This window comes from Rhinolophus sinicus, linkage group LG06, assembly GCF_036562045.2.
Source record: "Rhinolophus sinicus isolate RSC01 linkage group LG06, ASM3656204v1, whole genome shotgun sequence".
Taxonomy (NCBI): domain Eukaryota; kingdom Metazoa; phylum Chordata; class Mammalia; order Chiroptera; family Rhinolophidae; genus Rhinolophus; species Rhinolophus sinicus.
In genome coordinates this window covers 4,615,436-4,626,041 of record NC_133756.1, presented here as the reverse complement: position 1 = coordinate 4,626,041, position 10,606 = coordinate 4,615,436, and the positions used below count along the sequence as shown (strand labels likewise).

The 10,606-nt window shown below is 45.0% G+C and overlaps 1 protein-coding gene across 2 annotated transcripts in view; it reads right to left on the bottom strand.

Moving 5' to 3' along the window:
• Positions 1–81: 81 nt before the first annotated feature.
• The window catches only part of DNAJC11 (DnaJ heat shock protein family (Hsp40) member C11), a 61,901-nt gene continuing 51,376 nt past the window's right edge, over positions 82–10,606 (bottom strand). For both annotated transcript variants that reach the window (XM_074334151.1, XM_074334152.1), the window contains 6 exons: positions 5,051–5,206; positions 3,446–3,515; positions 2,896–2,953; positions 2,616–2,758; positions 1,848–1,977; positions 82–1,450 (listed from right to left, as the gene is read on the bottom strand). In XM_074334151.1, the coding sequence (XP_074190252.1) occupies positions 1,425–1,450; positions 1,848–1,977; positions 2,616–2,758; positions 2,896–2,953; positions 3,446–3,515; positions 5,051–5,206 (583 nt within the window). In that variant the 3' untranslated portion in view covers positions 82–1,424. The remainder of the gene's footprint in view (positions 1,451–1,847; positions 1,978–2,615; positions 2,759–2,895; positions 2,954–3,445; positions 3,516–5,050; positions 5,207–10,606) is intronic.

Below are 10,606 nucleotides of genomic sequence, written 5' to 3'. Positions count from 1 at the left end.
GATGGGACGAGGCCCTAGGGGGCACTGCCCTGATTTTGCTCACTGCTAACAATGAACATACAGATGCATTGAAACACTATCCCCAGCTTTCAGGAAAGGTTTATTGCGGTAAGAGTGCCTTCTGTACAGTCCATTTCAAGCAGAATGAAGAGGGAATTGGTAGCCACCGGCCGCGGAGCGACCATGGCTGTGTCCGAAGTCAGACCCACTAATCGCATTGATTATTGCACAATTCACATTCGGAGCAGCAGCTCAGAAAAACTTTAAAAATGGAGATAAATATTATAGGATCGGACAACCTGAAGTGTTTTTTAAAAAAAAAAAAATGGAGGAAGGAGGTTATTAGCGATTACACTGGTACCAATGTCAGGGAGTGAAGCCTGATTGTATCAATAGCTGCAGGGGCCTGTCAGAACCAGCACCACCCAGGGCCTCTGCTCATTGGGTGACTGTACTGCAGTTAAGAGACCAGCTTGTTTGGAAGTATCCTGGCTGCCAGAATATTCTGCATCCAGCAGTGGCCAGTGAAGGCAGAGGGTCCTGGGAGCAGGCACCCAGAAAGGAGTCCCCTGTGGGGAGGGAGCTGGACCTGACAGGTGTGGGGAGCAGCAGCGCCACCTGCCGGCCTTGGAGCTCCCAGCGCTCGTGATTTGATTGCGGCTGGCTGAGCTGCGTGGGGTGGGGCTGGTGAGAGGGACATCAGCCCTTTCCCACTAGGATGTGGGGGTTGCTCCTGGAAGGACGTGACCTGTGACAGGGATGGCCCTGGGACGGCGAGTTACACCACTGTCCCAAGCCAGGTGCCAGTGGAATGATTCGAGAAGTTCTGGGAGGGAAAAAAGACTAATTTCCAAAACCATTCGTTCTCAGATAAAAAGCAGATTTATAAACCCACACAATCCTCTCCAGATTCATACTTCAGCAGGAAAAGGTGGTTCTCGGGAAGCTGATGGGAAAGATCCTCTCTTGACTCCGTTCCTGGGAATGCCTTCCTTCCTTTCCATGTTCAGTGTGGATTCTAGAAAAGCAGTTCACAGTCCTGTGTGTGAGGGCAGGACGTTCCCTATTGACCTCAAGACAGACCGAAAAGTACTGTGGCTGCAGCCAGCTCGTGCTGAAGAGCCTGGGAGGGACCCAGGGGCAGCCGGGGCCCAGGGCCCTTCCCTCCGGGCACATGATCCTTGGGGAAATAGACACGGCCGTGCTGCAGTTCTGGTCCGGGTGGGGCTGCCTCCGTGCTACCCACAGCACCCGTGAGAGTGGGGTGTCTGTGTGTCCCTTCACATAATTGGTACAGTACCACCTTCTACAGGAATAATATAAAATAAACACATCTGATGTCTGGGTTTTTCCCTGCTTCCAAATTTGTAGACTCCCAGGAAAAGGCTTTTTGCAGCTTCTTTTAATCTGGTTTCTCTAGCAGTTTATCCATCTGTATCAATCCTGTGAGCTGTGAAAGAAGAGGCAAACAGTGTATCTGTCAGAGGGAACTGTTTCCACGCCCTCTCCTTCACTCCTCTCCTTCACTCGGTTCAGCAGACCAGGGGCTACAGACTGACAGCTGGTTCTGGAAGGGCAAGGAGCAGCTGGGCTGGCTTCACACCCAGTCGCCTGAGCTGCAGTTCCAAACAGAGCTCACTCTACTTCCCCCAGGGACAGGCTGGCAGCCCCCTTGGGCAGCATATCAGGACCCTGAGTCATGACGCCCAAGGCCACCTGGGAGCAGGCGGGTAACAGAGGGAAGGCGGTTGTCACCCGCACTCTGACGTCCCGGATTCCCGCTGGTGGCTAAGTGCCCTTCCTGGTCTGTGCACAGGGCAGGGGACTTCAAAGGGGCAGCTACTCACACTGCTTTGGTATCCTGAGCGCCTCACTGTCCAGCGCCATCACCTGATGGAGCACACCTCGGAACTGGTAAAGCACTTTCAGGTTCTTCTCTTCACCCACACATGGGTCATAGAACCCGGGCAGCCCAGCCTGCAACAGACACATTCTGATTCGAATCCTGTTGCCCCAGCAGGACCACTGACTGCTGCAACGTGCCAGTGCAGCGGGAAGGGCCTCGGCTTTCCTTCAGAAGCTGCCCTCGAAAGATGCAAACTTTGCAGCTTGAGGAAAAAGAAATGCAAATTTAAAAGAGTTGCCTATTTAGCCCCAGACTTCCCTCTGAATGTAGACCCCTCCTTGCCATTCTGAATACACCTGTCTTCACAGGAGCCCCACCACACAGGGATTCTAGAAGACTTCATCAGGCAGCCAGGTCTCTGCCCTGAGCAGCCAACCTACACTTGAATTTGCCTTTTATCAGCCCCAGCGTGAGCCTCAAATGCGCTACAGGTGACCTCACAGTCCTTCTGGAACAAGGTGAGGAGTAAGCAGCATGTAAGCTCCACGAAGGCACGGTGTGTTTTGTACCTGGCACATACAGTCGGTGCTGAGTGAGTGAAGTAAACAGCTCCCACGTGGGTGTGACTTGGGTGCTGCGTAGCATCCGCACAGCAATTGCCGGCAGCACTAAAGGACTCCACGGAGACGATCTGGCCATTCCCAGGGCCGGCTGTCCCCAGTCCCCACAGGCCTTTCCTGTCTACTCCTGCGGGCACGTGGCACTGTACCTTGGAAGCCTCTGTCAGGATGAGCTTCGAGTCCTTCACCAGGCACTGCAGGGGCACGGTCACGTCAATCACCTTCACCTTCTCGCTCTTCTTGCTCTTGTCATTGACAAACTTCCCGTACCAGGCGTTGACAATGATGAGCCCTGAGGACGGGCTCAGTTAGAGCAGGGGGGGCCCAGGCCAGCCACCCCCGCCCCATGCAGCTGGGCTCAGGGCTGGTGTGCTCAGCAGAGACCCACTCCCGCACACCCACCCAAACCAAGAGGCCACGCCCTCTCACCCATTCTGGATTCTTCTGCCTCGATTATCCTTCGGACAGATTCCTGCATCAACCGAACCTGCGAAAAACAAGGCAGCCGCAGTCAGGGCCCTCACTGGGCTCTGCGTCTGCTCGGAGCCACGGCCATGTGCCTGATGCATTTCAGCCCTTCCCCCGTCCACTAGCCATCGTTTATCCCGGGTACCGCTGTTATCTCACGTCATGTAAAAACAATTCAAAGGGAAGGAAACGGGGACAAAACCACCACTTTTTACAAAACCTTGTTATGCCTTTTGAGGGAAACTGACCTTGTCCTTAGGACAGGGACCGAAGCACCCAGTATTACATCCCATTGGCCACAGAAAGACTAGAATGACCAGCACCGTTGTTGGGGAAGAAAAGCCTGAGCCCGGGAGACCTGTGTGCAGTGTGAACTAGTCCCTGGGCCCCTGGTTAGGAACCATTGATTAGAAAAGGGGGACAGTGCGGTCTGTTCTGCACGACACCGTGGGGGCACTCAGATCCACGCAGAGCAAAAGGGCTTCCGGTGGGTCGCTCACGCAGCACTTACAGCAGCTTCCGCCTCTTGTTTCTTCTGCAGAATGTCGGTGGCTGTGCTTTCCCTTTGCTTTTCCAATTCCCTTATGTGAGAAAAACACAAGCCACACATCAGCGTGGGGTTACCCCTCCTTGGAACTGTGCCCAGCAAACAGTCTGTGATCTTACTGCATTCCTACTTCTAGAACGTTAACAAACATTTCCAAGACAATCTCCAGCAAATCTGTCACAGGCCTGTGCAGCTCTCCCGTTGTCTCTAGATGGCTCTCTCCCACCTCCTCACCAGAGCTTGTAGGAAACCCACTGCCAGTCCCTTTGGAAAGAAGCCTGCAGCTGGCAGGAATGTCAGGTAAGTGGGAGGTCAGAGGAGAAGGTGAGAATCACAGGAGATGCCATCAATCTTCCAGGATTATTAGATAACACCCTTGGGAGGGATGACGCACATTACTTTAGATACGTAAATCGTTCCTTTTAGCAAAACACAGGGACAGGTCAGCGTAATACACCTGTCCCGTCAGAGACTTGACACAGCACACCCTTTGTTTCAAGCCTCAAGCCTCTTGGGGAATTAGGACGGTACACTCTCCGAGTCCAAAGGCCAGAGGGGCCCGGAAGAGGAGCTTCAGTCCCTCTGCCAGATTCCCGAACTCAATGATTTATGAAATTCAATCACGATAAAGTAACAAATCTAAACCATCTCTCAGACTTGATGTTATGCCCTAATGGCTAATCTACAAAAAACTGTAAAATAAATTCATTTCTGTGATAGCTTAGTCATAGTTAATGCATGCCCCTTATGTAAGAACTCTTGAATTCAGTGCCAGGAAAAGAAATGGTTAGAATGAGAAAAGAGAAAACTTTTTAGGGCCAGCCTGGTGGCTCAGGCGGTTACAGCTCCACGCTCCTAACTACGAAGGCTGCCGGTTCGATTCCCACATGGGCCAGTGGGCTCTCAACCACAAGGTTGCCAGTTCAATTCTTCGAGTCCCACAAGGGATGGTGGGCTCCACCTCCTGCAACTAAAATTGAACACGGCACCTTGAGCTGAGCTGCCGCTGAGCTCCCAGATGGCTCAGTTGGTTGGAGCGCATCCTCTCAACCACAAGTTTGCCGGTTCGACTCCCGCAAGGGATGGTGGGCTGCGCCCCCTGCAACTAGCAACGGCAACTGGACCTGGAGCTGAGCTGCACCCTCCACAACTAAGATTGAAAGGACAACAACTTGACTTGGAAAAAAGTCCTGGAAGTACACACTGTTCCCCCATAAAATCCTGTTCCCCTTCCCCAATAAAATCTAAAAAAAAGAACAAAAAGCTTTTTATTTCTTGCTGGCTTCAAGTCTCAACATTTTGGTAAACTCTATTCCTTTCTGAAAGTAGGAATAAACGACAAATGAAAGAATGATAGTAGCAGTACCACTAACGATGATAAAGAGCGGCCACTTACTGAGTACTTACTATAGACAAGATACCATGCTCAGCACTGTACATGTATTAATAAATTTGATTTTCCCAATAACCTTATGGGGTGGGTTCTATTATCGTCCTCTCCATTTGAAAGACAAGGACACTGAGGCACAGAGCTGTTTAGTGATGTCCAGCGACATGTTTTAAACTCACTTCTCCTTCTGAGCCCTGAGGTACGGTTTGATGACGAGACGGTGCATGGCGAAGTAGGCCACGAGCGGCCCCACGGTGGCATAGAACACAGCGCTGGGAAGGAGCTGGTCCGTCAGGTGGATGGGGAAGAAGTAAGTCTGACTGGCTCTGTTTAACCTGAGAACAAAAACAAAACAGAACATCCAAGATGAGCCAGGCTTCCAGGAAAGGGCAATGGGGGTCCCCGCCACAGGAGGAGAGCCTCCGAGACACACTCCACCAGTTAGGAGTCCCAGAGGCGGCTTGTTGCTAGCCCGCTCCCCTTTGCTGGTCCCCATTCCAAAGTTTAGCTGGATTCGATGTATGTGACAGAAGAAAGGTCCCAGTACTTGCTGACCTCACGGGCAAAGCAACAGACTAATGCTTGACCAGAGCAATGTGGCCTTAGAAGACAGGAGGGGACACTCCTGAAGGTGTCCTGGAGACAGACGCACGCCCCAGTCCTCCATTTATCTGTTCAAAAGAAGTGTGTGAAGATTGCCAAAGTCAGCCAATTATGGAGGCTCTGCTTCCAGTAATGGCTGAGCAGCTCCCACTGGACCAATCATCCCATAGGTAACAAAGGTAAACTCTGGACCATGTGCAACAAACAGAGACTTGCAGGTACTGGGTAGCACACTGGGTAGCAACTACAGGCAGGCAGATACGAAAGGAGGGCCGACAATTAGGATGGAACTGCTGGTTTCCTGGGTTTTTTGTGGGTGGTTTTTGGTTTTTCGGTAAAGAGCTTTCAGCTTGAGGGCAAGTCTCAGTCTGCACCAGATGGCTATCACGGGAATCCTCAGTCTATTAGACTGAAGTCCCAGAGCTCAGAGTTTGGGGCAACCATAGTAGCTGGGAAGTGGGAGGTCCCCACAAGTCAGTGAACAAAAAGGAAAGAGCGGTGGGGAGGCCCTAAGATCTGTGTACAAATGTGGCACACATCTCTGGTGGTCTCTCGTCTATCAGTGCCCAGCTAAGGAGAAAATAATCGTGATGTGTTTCGGCTGCTGCCATGCAGGTGAGCCTGAGCTTGCCGTCTCACTTCTAACTACCTTCTAAAAGGGAAATCAACACTTTTTGGAGAAACACAGTAGAATATAGAGTCTCTACAACGTATCATCCACAGCACCCAGGATATGATACCTAGATACGAGAAAAAGATAACAAACAGAGACCAACCCCAGACGACCCAGATGTTGGCACTCGCACGTAAGGATTTTAAAGCAGCAATTTTAACTATGGTCAAAGACATCTAATATTCATTGGGTGGGCTTAATAGCATGGAGATAAGAAGAGTCAGTGAACTTGTAGATGGATCAACAGAAATTATCCAGTATGTAGAACAGAGAGTAAAAGGGTTGAAGACAAATGGTCAGAGCCTCAGAAACTGGTGGGAAAACATCAAGAGATTTAACATGTAAGTAATTGGGGTCCCATAAAAGAGAGAATGAAGCAGGAATACGTATTTTAAGACTAATGGCTTAAAAATAACAAATTCGATGTAGGACATAAATTTACGGATGCACGAAGTTTAGCAAACCCCAAGTAGCATAAATACATCAAAACCACATCTAGGTACAATGCAGTTAAATTGCTGGGGGGAAAAAAGTTGAGTAGCTAGAAGAAAAAAAAAGAGAAAAAAAAAAAAAAGACATTACATGCAGGACAATAATGATTCAAATGACCAATGACTCATCAGAAATAATGGAGGCCAGAAGACAGAACATCATCTTTAGAATTGTGGCAGCAAAAAGACCGTTAACCCTGAATTCTATATCCAGTGACAATATCCTTCAATAATAAAGGCGACTCCAAAATTGATAAAGAACACTCAAAAGTCAAAAAAATAAGAAACCAAACAATCAAATAAGAATACAGACAAAAGATTTAAACAGACTTCACTGAAAAAGATATATGTATGGATGGCAAACAAGACCATGAAGAGATGCTCAATCTTCTTAGATATTAGGGAAATTCAAATCAAAACCGTAATGGGATACACCTATACGTGTATTAAAATAGCCCACACACACACACACACAAAAAAAAATCCCAAACATACCAAAGGTTGGTGAGAATGTGGAGCAACTGGAACTCTCATATGCTGCTGGTGGGAAAATAAAATGAAACCATTTTGGAAAACAGATTGGTACTTTGTTACAAAGTTAAACACACACCTGCCATGTGACTCAGCATGTTTACCCAAGAGAAATCAAAACTTAACGTTCACACAAAACAGGTACACACAAAACAGGTACGTGAATGTCTACATTAGCTTTATTTGTAAATGTCAACAACTGGGGACAATGGAAATCCCTACACACTGATAAACAGCTAGCCTGTGAACACATACACGGCACCATAGTAAGCAGCAACTAAAGGGAGCAGCACACTGCTGACGTGACGTGACGTATGCTACACTATGGATGCATCTGAATGCATTATGCCCATGAAAGAAGCAAAGGCTTCAACTGTACGATTCCATTTACATGACATTTCGAACAAGACAAAAATATAAGGAGCAAAAACAGATCAGTAGTTGCCAGGGCCTGGGAGAGCACACAATGGGCATGAGGGAACTTGGGGGGGATGAGGAAATTTGGGAGGATGATGGAAATGTTCTATATCTTGATTGTGACAGTGGTTACACGACTTATGTGATTGTTAAAACTCACAGAACTGTACAAAAAGGATGAATTTTAATTTATGTAGAGTTTACCTCAATAAACCTGACTTTAAAACTCGTAGCAATGATAACAGCTTAGTTCTGGGGCAGGAATGCCTGTAACTGAACTATTTTAGGTTACTACAAAATGAAAAGAAAATGACACATATAGATAAAAGATAATACATCGATAAACTATAAAAGCAGAACAGAGGAAAAATAAACATTTTCTGGTTGAAGAACACTAAGCGGTCACGACCTGCAGACTTATACTATCTAAGAAAAGCTAAAAAAAGTTCTCAGGCCAAAGAATCTAAAACCAGAAGGAAACTCAGATTTTTAGGAAGAAATACGGAACACTAGAAATGGAGGGGGAAAAAAGTGGGTAAAAATAAGATTTTTACTCCCTTAATTTCTTTAACATGTATATGACTTTTTAAAACCAAAATTACAACACTATTGAGGGGATTATGATGTATGCAGATAGAGCTCACGACAACTACAGCATAAAGGACATGGGGTGGAGGAAAATGACTCTAGAAGTTTACATGGTTCTTCATTTTACATGAAATAATACTATATTAAATCTAAATAGATGATGGAAGGTTAACAATGTACACTGTAATCACTAGAGCTACTGTGTTTCCCCAAAAATAAGACCTAACTGGAAAATAAGCCCTAGCAGATTTTTCAGGATGACATCCCCTGAACATAAGCCCTAATGTGTCTTTTGGAGCAAACCTTAATATAAGACCCAGTCTTATTTTCAGGGAAACACGGTACCGCTAAGGAAAAAATAATGTAAAGAGGAACAGCTAAAAAGTCAACAGATAAATTAAAATGGAATGCTAAAAATATTCTGTTACTATAAAAGAATGCAGAAGATGGTTAGAGGAACCAAAAAATCAGAAGGATAACAGGCTTAAATCCAACCATACCAATCATTAAATATTAGTGAACTAAACACTTCAGTTCAAAAGCTGAGATTATGTGAATGAAGAATGGAAAACCAAGACCCGACTATATGCTATTTATGAGGCACTTTAAATATAAACACAGAAACGGGTTAAATGTGAACAGAAAGCAGAAGACTACAATTGCTATGCTAGTATCAGACAAAGTTGACTTTGAGACAAAAAGGGACACTTCATAATTATAAGAATGTCAACGCATTAGGAAGATGATAATAAAAAATGTATGTATCTAATAACAGAACTTATACACAAAGCAAACACACAAAGCAAAACTGACAAGGGAAGAAATGGAGCATTCCACAATCATAGTTGGAGATTTTAACACCTCTCTCTCAGCAACTGATAGTACTCCCTAACAAAATCAGTGAAGTCATAGGAACTCTGATTTCTGACAAACGCTGTCTTGACCTAAGACATATTTATAGAACACTGCACCCAACAACTGCAGAATACACATTCTTTTCAAGTACACATGATACATTCACCAATATCTATTATATGTTGGGCCATACAACAAGTCTGAATATATTTAAAAAGACTGGAATCATACAGAATATGTTCTCTGACAAAAATGAAATGAATTAGAAATCAACATTCAGATATGTAGAAAAAAAATCAAATATTTGGAAATTGAGCAATACATTTCTAAAAGTGAAATTAGAAAACAGGTTGATGGTAATGATAATACAACATATCAAAATTTGTAGGACCGAGTAAAACAGTGCTTAAAGGGAAATATGTAGCCTTAAATGTTTATATTAGAAAAGAAGGTCTCAAGTTAATAAACTAAGGTTTGACTTCAAAAAGCTAGAAAAAGAAGAGCAAAGTAAAACTGAAATAAGTAGAAAGAAGGAAATAAGATCGACATTAATGAAATAGAAACAGATAAATAACAGAGAAAATTAACAAAGCCAAAATCTGGTTCTTTAGTACCCTAGGTAGAAAGAACACAAATTACCAACATTAGGAATGAAGAGAGGGATTGTCTGCAGATAACTACAGATCTTAAAAGGATGAGAGTATATTAATGAGCGACTTTATGTTAATAAATTTGACATTTAGATTCAATGAACAAATTCCTTGAAAAATACAAATTAACCAAGTTGACCTATAAAAGAGAAAGTTAGAAAAGCTCTATATTTATGAAAGAAATTGAATTCATTAACCAAAACCTTCCTACAAAGAAAATTCAGGCTCAGCTGATTTCACTGGTGAATTCTATGAGACCTAAGAAAGAAATAATACCAATATTACACAAATCCTTTCAGAAAACAGAGGAAGAAGGAACATTTCCTAACTCATTTTATCAAGCTGGCATAACTCATTCCCAAAGCTGACAAAAACGCAGTAAGAAAGTTATAGACAGCATCCCTTATAAACACAGTTGCAAAAATCCTTAGTAAGATATTAACTAACCAAATCAGGCAACACACGAAAAGCATTGTATATCACGGGTCAAGGGGAATTTTCCTCAGCAGTGGAAGCTTGATTTCACATTCAGAACTTCATATGATGCATCAAATAAACAAATGTAGGAGAACAGTTAGCAAAGTAAGATGTGCTACTGCTGAACTCTGGTGCCTTCAGGCAAATCTTCGGTTTGTACTTTATACCAACACCATGTGGGCAGTTCAGCCTGTTGACACAGGAAACTCCGCTGAAATGAAAATGTTTCTCTCTGAAGTGCCGGAGTGGCATTCTTGGGACGAGAATTCAATTCCGATTATGTCAGATGACATCTGCACTGCAGACTGTCTGAAAACAAACTGAATTGCAGAGAACTGTGCCCCATAATTGGTCCCAAGTTGAGGGGACGGGAGAAAGGGATTAGAACACAGAAGACCGGACAACACTCTGTTGGCCCTTTTTAAAGCTCAGCTGTCCTCAAAATCTTAT